This window comes from Acanthochromis polyacanthus, chromosome 13, assembly GCF_021347895.1.
Source record: "Acanthochromis polyacanthus isolate Apoly-LR-REF ecotype Palm Island chromosome 13, KAUST_Apoly_ChrSc, whole genome shotgun sequence".
In the NCBI taxonomy this organism is placed as follows: Eukaryota; Metazoa; Chordata; class Actinopteri; family Pomacentridae; genus Acanthochromis; species Acanthochromis polyacanthus.
The window spans coordinates 24,030,759-24,050,605 of NC_067125.1; the positions used below are offsets into that span (position 1 = coordinate 24,030,759).

Genomic DNA, 19,847 nt, shown 5'->3' on the forward strand with positions numbered 1-19,847 from the left:
TGAGATTTACCCGTTAAATTCTAAAACAGTCGACAGATAAGCTGATGAAGACTAATTGATAGATAATCTACAACTTCTAACAGGCGTCTTTGCTTGTCGGTTGTGGCTGCAAAGATTCAGGAGGAAACAGACTCTGAGAAGTGAAAACGTCTTCAAGAACCTAAAGGGTAATTTGTATTGATAGAATGAATTGATTACCATGATGCAGCTTGACAGGTAGTTGAAGACAGTTGCCTTCAGTTCAAACTGCTCCCCCCGGATGATGGAGTAGGGCAGCGTGAGCTCCAGGAAGAAGGGCTGGAAGACAGTGATTTGTTTACGAGGAGCCAAACCAAAACCCTGTGGAGACAAACAGAAAGTCTCCGTCTCCCAGGTGGTGATGGTGTCTGGGACAGTGAGGGACACGTCCTTTGTTCCAGATGATCTGGATGAGAGGATGTACACAAACACATTGTACGAGTTAAAAATCCTTCTTTTATGTGATTTCAATCAGCCATATATGAATGATTTTATTAGATGAAAGGCAAACTCTTCAATGTACAATTAAATGTAATAATATGCTGTGTGAAAGTAAAAGTCAAGCCAGAATGGTGCAAAACTCTCAATATTTCCTATACTCAGCATCCTTACCTTTAAACCAGAGCAAACACATGTGCCGTTAATGCTTCCATCTAAATTCTTATCTCTTCTTCTCAAATGAATTCTTCTCTAAGTATTTGTTACAGCAAGATGTCGTATATAACAATTTTCTCTTCTGTTAGGCAATAAGTATTTATGTTTTTCTAATTTCTAAGTCATACATTATTCCCTCATCATGGATCTGACATTGTCAGATTTTAGACAATCTCCCCTACACTGTTATGAAAAGCTATCTCTACTGCCAGCATTTTATTGTGTGAAACACTAATATTTCACAGCATAAAATATTCATTATTTTTGATAAAAAAGACTGATATACAGTAAAGTCTTATCATAACAAATGATAGAAGATCTGGATAGACAGGACTGTTCTGGAAAACCAAAAAGACAAAAGCTCACCCAATTTCCACCAAGTCCCATATCCAAGTTTCAGGGAAAAAGGTGCGGACTGTCACTACTGGCGCTGCAGTTGATACTCTTGAAGGTGGCATCCTTAGAGTATGAAGGAGCATAGGTCTTGTACTCCTTGGCAAATAAACTGAAAAAAATCAGATATACATGACGAAGTAAAGCTTTGCTCAAATTATCCTGAGAAACAATTCCCAAATTAAATAAATTCACATAACCTCACCAATGCCACTGTATTCCCTTCTGACAAGTTGTGGATGGCCACATGATGGCAACAAGTTTGTTGCCATTCTCAACCCCAAACTCTAGATAATTTAGCAAAATGTGAATTTTTCACTATATAACTGAGTGAACCAGAACAACAGTAATGCAGGTTATTCAGTTATACACAAAAGCACTTTAAAAACTGTTAGACAAGAAATGTTTCTCAAAATGTCCTGGGTTTGAAAGAGAAAACTGGACTTTTTTTGTCTCACACTGAAGCAAATTTCAGCATCTGGAACTCTGGACATTTTCTTGACAGGCAGCAAATCGAATATCTAAAATGACAGAGTTCCACAAACATTAATTTTAAAATTGTTAGAGTATTAAGACATTAACTTAACAGAACATGACCATCAGCATTTCCTTCAGACAGACCATTCATATGCATCATGAAAACATCATTTCAGGCCAACAAACGTGTCAGTGCTCCTGTCAAAATGTGTTGTTGGTTTTCTACAACTGAGATGCACTTTCTGTTGCATGTCTGTTGGCTTGTTGACTGATTCTACCACTAGCAGTCAGCAGAATAAGCAGTGAGACTGTAAAACACAACAGGCAAAGTTTGATTCATGTTGTTTTCTGTCTCTTTCCCGACATTTTCTGTCTACCCATAGACTGCACAAGATGTGACTCACTGTAAAGATGCATATTGTACATAAAAAGATAGGTTTACCCTCCTGGTTTGAAAAATAAAGCCAACAACTGAGTGCTTTAAACCATTCTTTCTAATGGCCAGCGGGAGGCGACTCCTCTGTTGACAAAAAGAGTTCAGATTGTTTCGAAGTCTTTGGGGAAATTACCCTACTTCTCACTGGCTTTATTTTGTTACCATGATGTCACCCATTGGTTTGTGGACCCTCATTTTGAAGGGGTTTGGAGTTTGGCCGTTGCCATCTTAGTCTGTTGAAATCAGATGTAGTAAGTAAGAGGTGGATCTGCCTGAGAAGACACCATCCACAGTAATACAGTAGCAACCTGTCCAGCACAAGGTAGCTACGCCCTAAAATATACCTTGTTTTGAAACTCACAGTTAAGAACATAAACTCATAACAAAAATGTTTAGTAGGACAACAAACCCAATGAGAAGTAGGGTCATTTTCCCACAGACTTGTAGACAGTTGTTTTTGCCAATAGAGGAGTTGCATCATGCTGGCCATTACAAAGAATGCAGTTTTAAAGCACTCAATTCTTGGCTTTACTTTTCAAACCAGGAGAGTACTCCCATCTTTTGTATACAGTCAGTAGTCCACTCTAATAAAGGTATAAAGGCTCTAAAACAGAAACATACTCAAACAATATTCTTTCAAGTAAAATTTGTATTCGTCAGGACTAGTTTCACAAAAGTAAATAAGACAAACTCACACATTTTAAAAAATGGTTCATATACTAAAAAATGTGTTTTGATCATTTGTAATTCTTTTGGATGTTTCAGCTTCATGTGTAGAATGACGTACTCCGTGTGTTACCATTGAAAGAAAAAATAATTGCATATACATAGAATCTGGATTGTTTCGACAAGCACCGAAGTAATGTCATTTTAATGGTGGTGAAACTACCTGGGGAAGATCTCAGGACTGAATTGTGAGTACCTGATGAGTGGTGTTGTAGATACTCCTTTGAGTACAGCAATGTCCACAGTATGGACAAGACATCGTTTGAGTGAAGAATTAAGAGGGCCATCTACACCGACCAGGCACAACATTATGACCACCTGCCTAATATTGTGTTGGTCTCCCTGATGTTATCAAAATGCTCTGAACCATTGGACCTGGACCAGAGGACCTCTCAGGATGTCCTATGGGGTCTGGACCAGGACACTGGCAGTGGATCCTTTGGGTGCTGTAGCAACTCATAATGTAATAACGGCTCATAATGTAATAACGGCTCATAATGTAATAACTTAAATGTAATAAAAGTTCATAATGTAATAATCGGCTCATAATGCAATAAAATCATGAGCGCATAATGTAATAATGTCTTTGCGCATAATGTAATAATGTAAGAATTTATTACATTATTAGCCTTACTGGTGCTGCTCATAATGTAATAACAGCTCATAATGTAACAATGCCTTATACTGTGAGAAAGGTCTTGCATTATCACCATTTTTATCTTTGCCATTCTTGCAGGGTGAAAGTACATGCTTTCACCTCTGTGATTCTATGTATGTAAGCAGAATCACATAATTTCTGCAAAACTACACTACACTAATAGGATGAATTAGAAAAGAGGGAGGGGGCTGTAGTATGTGTAGTTTAAGAGCATTTTCTTTGTTTATTATTGCTACAATAAACGCATGGAACAATAACTTCTACATTAAAAACACATTTAAGATAGTTATTTTCAAATAAGTAAGTTAACACTCTTTCCTTCTATACAGCCTGATGAAGTGTTAAAATGTTGCTGTTTTTTGTTTTATTTTTCTCTTTTTTCCTAATTTTTTTTAATGTTTTGAAAAATCCATTTAAAAAATGTTGCTGTTTTTCATTGTTGGTCTTTAATGCCAATTTAATAAAGGCTTTTAAACATTTTCCTACTACTTACATTAAATACATGATGCAAGCAGCACAACATGTTCATTCATTCTATTTTATTTTCAAAGTTGTGAAACTATAAACTGATAGAACAGACATACAAAACATGAACCAGATCAGAAGTTTTTCAGTTGTAAAAACTGAAAAATCCCAACTGAACTAAACAATACAGTATGCATAAATAGAACATAAATAGTACATAATCATAAGTTATAGTTAGCCAACAAGGCTCCATTTGTCAGGCACTGTGCCCATGATCACTCAGATCAGGGGCTTATTCTGAAACTTGTGAAACTATAAACTGATAGAACAGACATACAAAACATGAACCAGATCAGAAGTTCTTCAGTTGTAAAAACAGCCTGTCAGGACACCCAAGTAAAAAACAAAAGTCGTAATTTAACTAAATAATATACACAAATAGTACATAATCATAAATTATAGTTAGCCAACAAAAATCCAGTCCAGGGCTCCATTTGCCAGGCACTATGCCCATGATCACTCAGATCAGGGGCTTAACAGGTGAATGGGATTTAGAAGTAAAGAAAGAAAACATTATTTTTTCCAATATATGTCGGTTATATGGAACCACCCACAGGATATGTGTTGAATAACAATCCATGCGGTAAACCACCTGGTATTTTGGCTAAAGAGCTGCCTGATCTGGGACGCAAGGCCACTATTGCGTCCAGCTGCTTTATATAACCTGCTAATATTTATACAGCAGTCTTTATCCATCTCAATATTTAAACATTCAACCAAAGAATCACGTATATAAATTCTTGGTAGGAATGGCAGGGTTAGCTCTCTGAATAAGTTGTAAACTCTGTTGAAGGTGCCCAGCATTGTCATATCCATCAACAGACAATGCTGGATAATAGATGACACTATCAGCATAGGCAAGCTAGGGCTAACAACCAACAGAGTGTCAGCAGGAACAATATCAGGGTCAGTGTGATGTAATATGTTGAGGTCACCATGTGGGACATCAGATGGCGGCCCCAACACCATGTCATCGTTAGGATCAATATAGTGATAGTTAGATTCAGGGTCAGAGTGATGGTCAGAGTCCGGGTGGGAATGATGGTCAGAGTCCAGGTTGGAATAATGGTCAGAGTCCGGGTTGGTTGGTATTCCATTCATGGCATGTGGGTGAAGCATTAGGTCTGATACAATTTCTTGCCTGCAGCCAATTTCGGTCGACCGAGAAATTCCAAGTTTGGCAAGTTGGTCCACCATAGCTGCAAACTGGCAGTTGCCATCTGAATTAGGGTCCAAACGAGTACTGAAACCCAGTGATTCAAAGGACTCCAACCTCATTTCATGGGTGATGGGCTGTAACAACTGCCGATGTTTTTTTGCCTTGTGCTTGGAACGCTGCTTCTCCTGCTCCCTTGTGACACTTGTCACATCCCGCACTGAGAACCATTTGATATGTTGATGGCCCGGGCTGCCTGGCATCTGGAACTTGACTTTGTATTTTGACAGGTCTGCATTTCTTCGGAGAACTATTCCTGGTACCACAGCATATCGTTTTGAGAATCTTGGACCTTTGCTGATCCGAACCAGCACTTTGTCCTGTAAATTGTAAACTGATGATGGTGGATTTTCCCTCAATTTATTTATGCGTTTCATGCAACGTTCTGTAGCCTTTAGTGCCCTGCTTCGCATCTTCCTGCGGTTTTCCTCAAACTTAGTCATGTTCTGTTCCAAGTCTTCAGGAACTGAGTCGGGGTTAGCATTACCTGCATTGCTGGATAAGTGATGAGTCCTGATGTTATTCTTCCTTCCATAATACACTTCAAAGGGAGACATCCAGTTGAGAACTTCTTTTTTGTCAAGATTCAAAACTCTTGCATAAACTGGAATATGTGCTACCCAGTTAACACCTCCTCATTTGAAATTTACAAAGTCATACATGATTTTACGACGTAGCACCCGGTGTGTTCTTTCAACTTTACCTTGGCTCTGGGGGTGATATGGAGAGCTCTGAATGACTTTAACCTTATATGATTCCATCAGTTTCTGGACTGCACCTTTGAATTGTTTGCCCTGATCGTGCTGCAAAATCTTGGGAATGGCCTTATTTCGAAAGGTAGCTCTGTGAAGATGATAGCGCCTGGACCTGTCCAATACCTTCTGCACATTTCTTGTACTGATGCCGGAATACTGATCTTTTAAGTACACGTTAAGTTTTCTGGCACCACATCCCTTGGTCTCTTCAAACCCTGTCTTCACAATCCCTTTAAGGCTTGTCTTTTTTGCAACCAATTTCCCATTGTACATTAATGTTTTGCTGTCATCTGATAGCCCAAACAGATCCTTATTCCTCCAGAGACGAACAAGGGCAGAGCATTGGACCCTTGTTCTTTCTTTTATAGGAATGTGAAATTCTCCTCTAAGTGCTTTAACAATGACATCATATGTCTCATCATCCATCACTCGATTTCCATGGCCTTGAATGCTACTAACCAAAAGGCCCAGTGTGTACAGCACCAAGATTGTCATGCCCACTTTCATTGTTCCTTTTCTGTAAATGAAACAAAATTCACTGATTCAATAAACATTGAGGTGAGGTATGCAGACATTTTTTAAATATCAGTTTCACTAGATCAGTGTAAATACTGTTTTATTTTTAATAAAGGAGATATGTGCACCCCTACAAATAATTTAATAACAAAGAGTATTCTCACCCAAAGGTCCTTGATGAAGCTCTACGTGTTGCTGGTTGCTGGTTGATAGCAGCAGAGTAAACTTGCTTGATGATAAGCTGCTACACTATAAAGTAGGAAAAAAATATCAACAAAACTATTTTTTTGTGTGGTTTTCTAAACACTTTTAAGTAGACGGGCATCTTTTCTTTTTGGCCCTCCACAGGGCTTGTACATGAGATTTCACCTGCAGCAAAGTAGAAGTGCTCTGTATTGCTATGTACATAAAACAAAATAACATTGGAATTCAGTTAGCATATCAAATATTACAACCAAATCTCATGGTAGTTTGTGAAATACTCATAAAATTTAATCTATTAATTTACATATATAAATATGAAACTTCACTTTTTTGTGTCAGGTGTCCATTCTTGTTTTCTGTGAGAGGGCACAAATTTTCTGTGGGTAGGCATTAAAACTGCTGAGCTAAACATTAAAACCACTAATTAAAAAGTTAGAAGTACTGGTTTAATTTATGGGAAGGATTACTAAGAGAGCATGTCCTAAAACAGATTTTAAAAAATCCATAGCACATCACTCAGTTAACACAGGAGACAAAATCAACATCATCTTAATGCACAAGAAATATCTGCGAGCTAAAACACAAGAAATATCTGCTAGCTAAAACACAAGAAATATCTGCTAGCTAAAACACAAGAAATGTGTGAATTTTAATGTGCTAAAATGCCTTTTGCTTTATTTGCACCTTTATTTGAGAACTAAATGATGATAATGCAACATTTATCTCACAAAATGAGCTATTATTACATTATGAGCTGTTATTACAATATGAGCAGCACAAGTAAGGCTAATAATGTAATACATTTTTACATTATTACATTATGCGCAAAGACATTATTACGTTATGCGCTCATGATTTTATTACAGTATGAGCCGATTATTACATTTTGAGCTTTTATTACATTTAAATTATTACATTATGAGCCGTTATTACATTATGAGCCGTTATTACATTATGAGTTGCTACAGGTGCTCTGGGTTGTGCACTGGGGCATCTGGGAATCAAACTTGTTCCACTGCATCCTGCTGATGCTTGATCAGAATGGGGTCTTGGAAGATGGAGGTCAAATCAAAGTCTTTGTCATGTTCCTCGAGATGTTCCTGATTGTTTGATGTTTTTGCAGTGTGGTGGGTGTGTTTTCCTGTGGGGGTAGGTCGGTGACATTTGGTATTTACATTTGCATGAAGGAGTGTGCTTGTTCTGAAACAACGTTTATTTTGATGTCTAAGTCTCAACATAGATGCCAGGATCCAAGGTTTTCCAGGAGAACATCTCAAAGTACCAACATGATCAATGTTGTTCACTTTACCTGTCAGTGGTTTGAATGTTGTGGTTGATCGGTGTATGTGAAAATGGAACAACCATCTCCAAACAGGGGACAGGGTCTAAAACAAGACTTATCAAATACTTGTCACACAGTCCTTAGATCTCTTACTAAGTAGTTTCACAGCAATTCACACTTTGATTCATGCATTTTAAGGTCAATAATGTGCTGTGAGTCATGTGATTTAAGGAACTTAATTTCCTTTATCTGTATTAGTTTGTCATCATGTTATCATTTTTACCTCCGCCAGGAGGTTATGTAATCACCGGAGTTTGTTTGTCTGTCCGTCTGTGTGTGTGTCACACACACAGACACACACACAGACGGACAGACAAACGGCATGGCGGAGGTATGCGCTCTCCGAGTGCTTTTCTTGTTATTACTATTTGTCTTTACGGATTCCAGCAGTTACCTTTGTAGCATCGAGAGTCTTCCCTGGCTCCTGGATGAGGACACTTTGGTCCACAACACTCACACCACACAGAGAGTCTGGCTGGGCTGTCACCTGCATGTTGATGTCCTCTCCTGGAACAGCTGACGGTGGTGAAAACTCCAGCGACACCTGAAACACAAAGCGCACAAATGCACAGCTGTAAACCGATACATTCTAGTTGATCATCTGACCTCAGCCACAGTTGACAGGTTCAAAATAAAAGGTTATAGACAACTAAGAACCATATTTTTGGAGTGTTGTTTGTCAAATTATGTGTACTACAAACAGAAATGATATGACTGAAATAAACACAAGAACATTGGAGTATCCATCACAAAACAGTTTTCATAGATCTGATATTTTTGTGCAATAAGTAGTTTCCTAAACTTCATCATATCAAGACACTGTCACATAAAGAGCCAAATGTTAACCTGATGTATCGCATGTCATCTACTAACCTTGTGACTGAAGCATTTCTCAGTGGAGAAGTCAGCACTGTGTTGGAATACTTTCCCACCAGGAAGGACAGCATAAGCCACTACCTGAATATCTGGTGCCATCTCTGGAGAAACTGTCAAATGAAAGGACACTTGGCCCCGATTCACTGAAACAAAAACAAACAGTTATTCACCATCTAAAATGTATTTGTCCACACACAGAGAAGGCCAGGAATTAGACATTTCAGTTCCTTGCAACTTATTTCCAACAGCTCACCATGTCTGATCTTGTTCCATCATTCCCTGCAATATTTCAAACAAATCCACTGTCTAAAAATGCTCAAAATAAAGTTTTGTGGGTGCATTTTTTTAAAAGAAGAATTGCGGACACATTGCATTTCTTGTCACTACTTAATGATTACAATTAACTTGTGTTTTGCCCATTAAATGCTTTTAATGTGAAATTGCAGCAGTAGAAAGTGTTCAGTTTGCATTAGCAGCAACTTAATTCCACATCTTTTCTGGGAATGTTGCCACAGACATCCAGTTAGTAACACTGCAAATATAGAAATACTACAATGCTTTGCGATATTTGGAAAGAGGCTCCATCACCACTGGACCATCTATCAGTGATAGATAGCTGCTTAACTTATCTGTTTAAATAAAAATCTTGAAGATTGCCACTTAAAGATTAGAAATGCCTATTTCAGAACAGACTTTAAACAGATTTACTTTATACCTGTAGATGTCAGAATATTCTAGTCTCCGATTCAAAAGCAATTCACAAACAACAGAAAGTGCTTCTGCAGAATGAGCTGGGTCTGTATGGACACACATCGGCAGCCATAGTCATTATTAAAGTTGTCAATACCTCGTTGATTCTGCAAGTCAACCTTTTTGGATCCTTGCATGACGATGGCTCCTCTAGATAATACCTGGAAAAATAAAAACAGCAACGGTTCAAAGAATTGTTACCTCACTGTAAAACCTTTTTAAAAAAGCAGATTTCAGTGCCAGCTGATTTGATTTATCATCAGAATATTTAGAAATTAGACATATAGAATATCAAAGGTCCGATAGTGACTAAAATGCATTGCAGCAGCAACAGCAGCTATGACAAGTTGATTTATTGTTTAAATTTTCATCAAGCTGTTGGTTATCTCGACAAATTCAGTGAGACAAATAGACCCCAACCATGATAGTGGCTCTGTTCACAAGCAAATGCACCTTTTCAATCGTGTTTCAACAGGCTAACTTTTGTTAATTAGCACTGAAAGCCAACTACAGCCAAGAATTGATAGAAAATCCATGAGCGTGAGCGTATTTTAAAGATAGATGAGGGCACTGTGTCATCACCCATTGATTTGTGGGTTACTGTTTTGATGCCTCTTGGGGAATTAGACGGTCACCCTATTGGTCTTTTGAAACTTGATGTGACGAGCGACTGGTGGATCAGACTGAGAACACTGAAGACATTACAAACAGTGATACATGAGCAAACTGTCAGTCACAAGGTAGCCCCACACTAGAACATATCCTGCTTCATTGTCTTTTCTACTCTAAATGGGACCATATTTTGCAAAGAAAACATGCTACTACATTCAAAATCTTGAAAATAGTGACTGAGATCATAAATCCATTAGGAACATGTTTACTCAACAATGGGAGAAGCAGGATCATTTTTCATAGACTTTTGTACAGTTTGACTTCAGAGATGTCACCCCCATGTGGGCTGCTTTTTAAACAGGTCCATTCTTCATTAAAGTGATCAGATCTATCAATCAGGGAACATGAATGTTTGCACCAAACGTCATGGCAGTTCATCCAACAGCAGTTGAGACATTCAGCTTTAACCCTTTTGTTTGTGCAACATGGCTCAAAAGTGACCCAAATACATGGAAAATGGGTGTCTCCTGACCGACAGTGCACATCAGTACAGTAGATGTCTGTCTGACAACACTGTCAACAAGTTCAGGGAAAACATTTCATCGCTATTTACTTCTATATCTAATGCCAATCCAGTTGAGAGCAGTCATTGCAGCGTTGCTCCTACACAGGCTGATTATCTTGCTGATATTGTTGCAACCTCACTGCGTACGACACTTGACGCTGTTGCCCCACTAAAAAAGAGGGTGGTGGTTCAGAGAAGGAGAGCTCCCTGGTATAATACACAATTACGTTTATTAAAGCGGGCATCACGAAAACTTGAAAGGAAATGGTTTTCAACTAAATTAAAAGTGTTTCATCAAGCCTGGAAAGAGAGTTTATTAATATATAAAAAAGCTCTCCGTGATACTTGAACTGCGTATTTTTCATCATTAATAGAGGATAACAAGAAAAATGTCACGGCTCCCTCCTCACCCCCCGTCCTTCCCACCTGACATCCCAAATACCCCTTTTCCCATCTGCTCCTCTCCCACTCATGCTCTCCTCTCTCTCTCTGTTCCTCGGTTTCTGTGTCTCCCTTCAGTCTCCCGTCCGCTCCTCTGCCCCTGTCTCTTCCTCTGCAGCTCGGCGCCTGAGTGGAGTTCAGCTTCCCAGCTGACTCCACTCAGGCAATCAACCACCTCGACGGCTCCCGGACAGCTGATGGACATTCTACTGATTACACAACCTGCAATAAGAACCAGCTCATCCTTCCACTCCCTGCCAGATTGTTGAACAAAGACCCCACAGTCAGTTCGCTCTCTAGCCTCCTGTAAGATCTGTTGAGTTTGCCAATTCTCTTACGTTGTTTTCTCCTGCCCCTCGCCTAGATCCAGCTGTCCGGGATCCCCGCCGTCCTCCTTCCCCTACGGCTCTCCTCAACCCATTCGTCACCGGTTTCCCCCTCACTGGACCCCCCGTTCCTGCCTGGATCCCCCGTTCCTGCCTGGACCCCCCGACCTGCTTCCCTCCCAACCACCCGGAGACCCACAGCAGCAAGCCTGCTGCTCGTCACCTCCCGGAGCCTGCAGACCCACCTGGCCAAGCCCCCCACTACATCAGCCGCTCCCCGCTCCTGCACCCTGGTTTCCCCCCACCGAGCCACTATTCACTCCTTCACAATAAAGCACGTTCTCATTCCAACCAGCCTTGGTAGTGTGGCTCTCTGCTCGGGTCCGACCCGCTAAGTCGTGACAAAAAACCCTAGTTTCCTTTTCAGTACTGTTGCCAGGCTGACAAAGAGTCACAGCACTGTAAAGCCCTGTATCCCTCCGACACTCAGTAGTGATGATTTTATGAATTTCTTCACTAATAAAATTCTGACTATTAGGGACAAAATCAATTTGACACCTTATATAGCCTCAGCTGTATCATCAATAACAGTGGCCTCAGAGGAGGCTGTGGGATCTTTGGACTGTTTCTCTCCTATAAATCTCTCTGAACTGACTTCATTATTCGCCTCAGCTAAACCTTCGACATGTTTGTTAGATTCAATCCCGACGAGACTGTATAAGGATGTTTTTCCGATCATTGGCCCGTTCACGCTGGACCTGATGAACTTATCCTTAGCAACAGGTTACGTGCTGCAGGCTTTTAAGGTGGCTGTTATCAACCCCCCTCCTTAAAAAGCCTACTCTGGATCCTGGCGACTTAGCCAACTATAGACCAGTATCCAACCTCCCATTTCTATCTAAAATCCTTGAGTCAATTAGGTGAACATTTACATTCCTATGGCCGGTATGAGGAATTTCAGTCTGGATTTAAAATTCATCATAGTATAGAAACAGCCTTGATGAGAGTCACTAATGATCTTCACATGGCTTCAGACAAAGGACTTGTTTCTATGCTTGTCCTGTTAGATCTCAGCACTGCATTTGATAATATTGATCATCAGATCCTATTACAAAGACTGGAACATGCCTTTGGCATTAAAGGAACAGCCCTTGGCTGGTTTAGGTCATATTTATCAAACCGACAACAATTTGTCCATATTAACGATTCCTCTTCAATGTATACCACAGTTTATCATGGAGTTCCACAGTGCTCTGTGTTAGGACCCTTACTCTTTACTTTATACATGCTTCCTTTAGACAATGTCATTAGGAGGCACGACATTAATTTTCATTGCTATGCAGACGACACTCAGATCTATTTATCTATGAAGCCAGACAGAACCAATCACGTACTCAAACTCCAAGCATGTCTTAATGGCATTAATACTTGGATGACTTCTAATTATTTACTCCTCAATCCAAACAAAACTGAAATTATTATATTCGGTCCTAAACACCTTAGAAATAGATTATCTGACCACATAGTTACCTTAGACAGCGTTACTCTGGCCTCAAGTACCACTGTGAGGAATCTTGGAGTTATTTTTGATCAGGATTTATCCTTTAATTCACATATTAAACATGTCACCAAGATTGCCTTTTTTTCATCTACGGAATATTGCTAAAATTAGGAACATGTTGGCTCAGAGAGATGCTGAGAAGCTTGTCCATGCATTTATCACTTCTAGACTGGATTATTGTAACTCTATTTTCAGGATGTCCCAATAACTCCTTGAAAAGCCTCCAGCTAATCCAAAATGCTGCAGCACGTGTACTGACAAGAACTAGCAGAAGAGATCATGTTTCTCCCATATTGGCTTCTTTTCATTGGCTCCCTGTAAAATCCAGAGTTGATTCTTATGTATGTGAGAAGAAATTCTTCTCACATACAAAGCACTTAATGACCTAGCCACATCATATATTAAAGACATGATAACACCATACCATCCCCACAGAACACTTCGTTCCCAGCATTCTGGCTTATTGGAGATTCCTAGAATTTTAAAAAACAGAATTGGAGGCAGAGCCTCAAGCTACCAGGCTCCTTTCTTGTGGAACCAGCTCCCACCTTCAGTTCGAGAGGCTGATAACCTCTCTCTTTTTAAGACCAGGCTTAAAACCTTTTTATTTGTTAAGGCTTATAGTTAGGTCTTTGATTATTTTATTTTGTTTTATTTGTTCTTAAATACTTTTCTTTTTAAACTGTTTATTGCATTTTTGTTTGTTGTTTTTATTATTGTATTTCCTCCTTTTATATATATTCACTATGATAGTGATGTTTTAGTTCACTTTAATGTTTGTATTTTATGATTGTGAAGCACTATGAGGGGCATTCTTGTATAAACGGTGCTTTATAAATAAAGTTATTATTATTATTATTATTATTATTATCAAAGAGTTAAAGTAATGTCATGATGGCAGTTTAGATAAAGTCCAACAGACTGATGTTGCCTTCCTGGAGGCTCAGCTGCTAGCATGGTTAAAAATAGACACTCACTCACCAAATGCATCACATCCACAGAGTCCTCGCCCTGTCCAAGTATGGTGTATTTAATGAAGATGGTCTCTTTAATGTGACAGCGAAGTTTCTCATCTTTCTTCTTCACCTCTAAAGAGTTGACCGCTTCAACATGGGATGAAGAAGTAGACCTGATTACGGTGCGAGCTACGACATCATCATGTTGTCTGAACCATGAGCGTAATTTAGGTTTAAGCTGAGCCTGAAACGTACGGAAAAAGCACTTTAAACAAACTTCATCTTATTTATTCCTTGTGTGAGTGTTGCGTCGACACAAACATATTATGTTCCTTTACTAAAGTGCAATAGAAGGTAAAATTTATGATAAAGACAGAATTTGGTCATAGAGTGTTAGAAGTACTCTCTAAGTCTAAATTAATTTAGCATTACTTTATATCTAGATACCTTTTCTATATATCGAACAATCAGAAGAAAGACATTCTGCAATGAAACTACAGAACTATTTCTCCAGGATACGCTCCTTCCCTTGTCCAAAGTCAACTTGAATACACTCCAGTAGGGTAAAGCAGGTACAGCTACTGGATGATTCAATGACCTCAGTACAATCTGAAGGCACTGTGTACAGTATGAGTTGGTATAATTAAGGGATGTATTTTAGAACAAATCAGCTGCAGTTTTAAAAGCATCCATCCCAATTAGTGATCTATTGATATGGTTTGAATCAGGGTCAGTGTCAAAATTTGATGAAATACTTTTGATTATTTATGTTTTACATGTGTTTAAATGAAAGAAAACTTTTCAGCATGTATCCTCCAGTCTTAAAGAGGAAAATACAGGTGATGGTAAATCAGGTGAATCAGTAGCACTGTGGGTGGTACACAGTCTGCTGACTAAAGACAGAGAGAGGCGGCTGCATCAGAGAAATATAACACATTTTAAAATGAATACATTATCAGATTGAGTTTTTAAAAATAACCTACATTTGCTCAACTCCTGGTTTGAATCCACATTCATCAAAACTTCTAACAAAAAGTGACCAAAGCAGATGCAGTATAATGAAGCTGTGCCATCATCATCTTCAAACTGTACTGAGGTGACTGAAAGGTTTGGTTCACAGACATAACGTAGAATATCGGACATACTTTGAGTTTGATGGTCCCAGAGAGGTTGGTTGTGTTCAGTGAGAAAGCTGCAACACCATCACTGTCAGTTGTTATGGACTGTTGACTTTCACCGTAAAGCAGGTAGACCACTTTGTCAGGGATTGGTGTATCATTGTAGTGAGCCACTTTAACCTGTTGGAAATACAAAGCTGAATCATTGAGAAAGTGCATGGCTTTCATAAAATCACATCTATCTTGCACTTACTTTTACTTCCACAGTTGATCCTGGCTTGTACGTCTTGGGTGTATCAATAAAAGACAGCTTTGTAACAACAGGTGAAATTTTTGTTGCTTTCTCTTGTGAGCGTGAAATACCTGTTAAAAAAGCTTCCATATTTCACAATGTGATTGCAACACTGCTTAAACCTTTGGTATATTCATTTTGGAAATATAACTCCCGAGTTTCGAGGCTAACTTGAGACTTGCCTGTTCCCTCCTCTGTCACTTTGGCACGGAAAATTAATTTTTCTTCTCCCATATGTCTGCCATAACCAAAACTTTGAAGCAGATGTTTGAAAGAGGAAATCTTGAAGGTAAAAGTGGCACAGCCATTCTTGTTTGTCTGGAAAGTACAAAAAGTAATTACATTAACATTACATGAATGTGAGTCATCACTACTTTTCCGTATTGAACCTCAGACAAGTTACAAAAAATACTGTACTTGGCATCTTTTCTACAGTTTCACTTAGCAGACGCTTGTATTCAAAATACATCTGAGTCAGGAGAAAACAACTTGGATAAGAGCCACAAAACAAGTCCAAGAGAGATAATGGCAGCGCAGATATACACACGTGGACAAAATTGTTGGTACCCCTCAGTTAAAGAAGGAAAAACTCACAATTCTCACTGAAATCACTTGAAACTCACAAAAGCAACAATAAATAAAAATTTATTGAAAATTAAATAATCAAAAACAGCCATTACTTTTGAATTGTTGATTAACATAATTATTTTAAAAAACAAACTAATGAAACAGGCCTGGACAAAAATGATGGTACCTCTATAAAAGATTGAAAACTATTTGACCAGAGTGACATGATTAACTCAGGTGTGTCATTTAATTGACATCACAGGTGTTTCCAAACTCATAATCAGTCAGTCTGCCTATTTAAAGGGAGACAAGTAGTCACCCTGCTGTTTGGTGAAAAGGTGTGTACCACACTGAACATGGACAACAGAAAGCGAAGGAGAGAATTGTCCCAGGACATCCGAAAAAAAATTATAGACAAACATCTTAAAGGTAAAGGCTATAAGACCATCTCTAAACAGCTTGAAGTTCCTGTGACAACAGTGGCTCATATTATTCAGAAGTTCAAGACCCACGGGACAGTAGCCAACCTCCCTGGACGTGGCCGCAAGAGGAAAATTGATGACAAATTGAAGAGACGGATCGTTGGAATTGTATCCAAAGAGCCCAGAGCAACCTCCAAAGAAATTAAAGGTGAACTCCAAGGCCAAGGTACATCAGTGTCAGATCGCACCATTCGTCGTTGTTTGAGCCAAAGTGGACTTCATGGGAGACGACCAAGGAGGACACCACTGCTGAAAAAAACTCATAAAAAAGCCAGACTGGAATTTGCAAAAATGCATGTTGACAAGCCACAAAGCTTCTGGGAGAATGTCCTTTGGACAGATGAGACCAAACTGGAGCTTTTTGGTAAGGCACATCAACTCTATGTTCATAGACTCAAAAACCAAGCATACGAAGAAAAGAACACTGTCCCTACGGTGAAACATGGAGGAGGCTCAGTAATGTTTTGGGGCTGCTTTGCTGCATCTGGCACAGGGTGTCTTGAAAGTGTGCAAGGTACGATGAAATCTGAAGACTATCAAGGCATTCTGGAGAGAAATGTGCTGCCTCGTGTCAGAAAGCTTGGTCTCAGTCGCAGGTCATGGGTCTTCCAACAGGACAACCATCCAAAACACACAGCCAAAAACACCCAAGAATGGCTGAGAGAAAAGCGTTGGACTATTCTAAAGTGGCCTTCTATGAGCCCAGATCTGAATCCCATTGAACATATGTGGAAGGAGCTGAAACATGCCATTTGGAGAAGACACCCATCAAACCTGAGACAACTGGAGCTGTTTGCTCATGAGGAGTGGGCCAAAATACCTGTTGACAGCTGCAGAACGCTCATTGACAAATACAGAAATTGTTTAATTGCAGTGATTGCCTCAAAAGGTTGTGCAACAAAATATTAAGTTATGGGTACCATCATTTTTGTCCAGCCCTATTTCATTAGTTTGTTTTTTTAAATAATTATGTTAATCAACAATTCAAAAGTGATGGCTGATTTTGATTATTTAATTTTCAATAAATTTTTATTTATTGTTACTTTTGTGAGTTTCAAGTGATTTCAGTGAGAATTGTGGGTTTTTCCTTCTTTAACTGAGGGGTACCAACAATTTTGTCCACGTGTGTAACAAGTATTTTTGTACAGTCTGTCAAGTGCAAAGGTGTTCAATGAGGAGCTGGTTTTTAGTCTATTCTTAGAGACTGAGAGAGACTCTGCAGATGGAACAGAGTTTGGGAACTCGTTGCACTACCAGGAACCACAGAGGAATTATTTTTTTTAAAATTCTGAAGCAGTAGTTTTCTAATGCATTTCCAACTGGTGGCTTGTTTGTAATTCAAATCATTTTTGCGTACTTCTGCACTTTTTAAAGGGTAACTCCACCTGTTACAGTTCAGTGTGTTTCCAGGTGTTGAAGAGCACTGCTGCAGATGTAAAACAGTTGTCTGATTTCTTTTGTGGCTCCAGATGAGGCACTGTCTTTAGTCTGATAAACATCCTCAAGTAATACCACTTGAGTCAATGTCTGAATGGGTGGAAGATTACAAGCTAAAAGATGAAAATGATTTAGCAGAGTCAGAAAGGAATACGCTTATCAGAGCCCTTTAGATCTAAAAAAAACTCAGCATCTGTATGTGAAGTGTTTGGTTGCATATTGTATAATGCCACATCAGTATTTGACAAAGAGGTAGAATGTTAAGCCCTTTTCAGACATCTGATATGTGACACTGCTGGCTTTATCAGTCTGTTAATGTGATTTGATAGTAAGTAATTTTCAATCTTCCTCAGGACTCCATTCAGATATATCCACCACAGTGACAGAGAACATTGGTATGAGCAAGACTGGACAAAACACTGATATTTAAGGAGCCACTAATACTAAAGACTAAAAGTAAACTGATATCAGCTATATTAACACAATATGATTGGTCTGGGGCTGCACAGTGGAGTAGTGGTTTGCACTGCTGCTTTGCAACTAGAAGATCCTCGGCCTTCCCAGGATCTTTCTGCAGGGAGTTTGCATGTTCTCCCTGTGCATGTGTGGGTTTTCTATGGGTTCTCCAGCTTCCTCCCACTGTCCAAAAACATGCTGAGGTTAACTGATTATTCTAAATTATCTGTAGGTGTGAGTGTGATTGTTCGTCTGTACATGTAGTCCTGTAATAGACTGGTGACCTGTCCAGGTGTCTCCTGTCTTCACTCTAAGTCAGCTGGGATAGACTCCAGCCCCCCTGACCCTAATGAGGATTAAGTGGTGTATAGTCAGCTGGGATAGACTCCAGCCCCCCATGACCCTAATGAGGATTAAGTGGTGTATAGATAATAGATGGATGGATGACTGGTCAGGATCTAACGGCAAATTACTTTTTGTACTTTTGTTCACACAGTGAGCTGTCAAACAGTGCATCAGCTACAGTTAAATCATTAGTTACAATGTTAGTTTACTGTAAAGTCTGGACCTGCCCAAAAAATGTAAATATCTAAGCCACGCAGAATGTTCTGTTCTGCAGAATGGTCTGGCTGCAGCTCACGATCGTTCTACTACAGGGGCAAAAAGATGCTCTTGTTTGTATTTCTTTAAAGCAATCAGTCGTTTTGGCAGCCATTAAGTGAAGTATGTGGTGGAGGATGTCTAAAGGAACATTTTCATGCACAGTGCTCTCACACTGGTGTATGAATGTGTGTGAATGTTGGTGGGGGTCGGAGGGGCCGTAGGCACAGATTGGCAGCCACGCTTCCGTCAGTCTGCCCCAGGGCAGCTGTGGCTACAAATGTAGCTTACCACCACCAGAGTGAGAATGTGTGAGTGAATGAATAATGGGTCCATTGTGAAGCGCTTTGAGTGGCCAAAAAAAGCGCTATATAAATCTAATCCATTATTATTATTATTATTATTATTATTATTATCATTATTATTATTATTATTATATCATTATTATTATTATTATTATTAAAAGAATAATCCACTGAAACAAGTAGCAGGGCTGCCTTACTGTTCGATGAAAATCATGTGCTTGGTTTGGAGGTGGCTCCGTAGTGAAGGCTTTGGGCTACTGACCAGCTACCACTGCTGGGCCCCATTTGCTCTAGAGATGCCATAGTGTAGCTACCTCTTGCTTACTGACAATTTGGATTCCTCATAGGATCAGAAAGTATAAAAGTGTAATTTTCATTGTTTAGGCTCTCAGCTTTATATTGTTCCTGGTCTTTCCTGTAGTAAAGTAGATTTTTGAAAATGGTGTATAAAAATCCAGAAATACTGACAGCAGTACCAAGGTACAAGGGGGATAAATTGCCCCCCGATGAATAGCAACCTTATCGCGGTGGAGGGGTTTGAGTGTCCATATGATCCTGGGAGCTATGTTGTCTGGGGCAATAG

At 39.3% G+C, this 19,847-nt stretch overlaps 1 protein-coding gene across 1 annotated transcript in view; it reads right to left on the minus strand.

Annotated features, from left to right (window-relative positions):
* The window catches only part of LOC110966685 (alpha-2-macroglobulin-like), a 54,729-nt gene that overhangs the window by 17,097 nt on the left and 17,785 nt on the right, over window positions 1-19,847 (minus strand). The window contains exons 9-19 of the mRNA XM_022216124.2: window positions 15,600-15,735; window positions 15,379-15,488; window positions 15,153-15,305; window positions 14,033-14,251; window positions 9,644-9,707; window positions 8,794-8,939; window positions 8,315-8,464; window positions 1,524-1,586; window positions 1,271-1,352; window positions 1,039-1,177; window positions 199-424 (exon numbers count right to left, since the gene is read on the minus strand). Coding sequence (XP_022071816.2) covers window positions 199-424; window positions 1,039-1,177; window positions 1,271-1,352; window positions 1,524-1,586; window positions 8,315-8,464; window positions 8,794-8,939; window positions 9,644-9,707; window positions 14,033-14,251; window positions 15,153-15,305; window positions 15,379-15,488; window positions 15,600-15,735 — 1,488 coding nt within the window. The remainder of the gene's footprint in view (window positions 1-198; window positions 425-1,038; window positions 1,178-1,270; window positions 1,353-1,523; window positions 1,587-8,314; window positions 8,465-8,793; window positions 8,940-9,643; window positions 9,708-14,032; window positions 14,252-15,152; window positions 15,306-15,378; window positions 15,489-15,599; window positions 15,736-19,847) is intronic.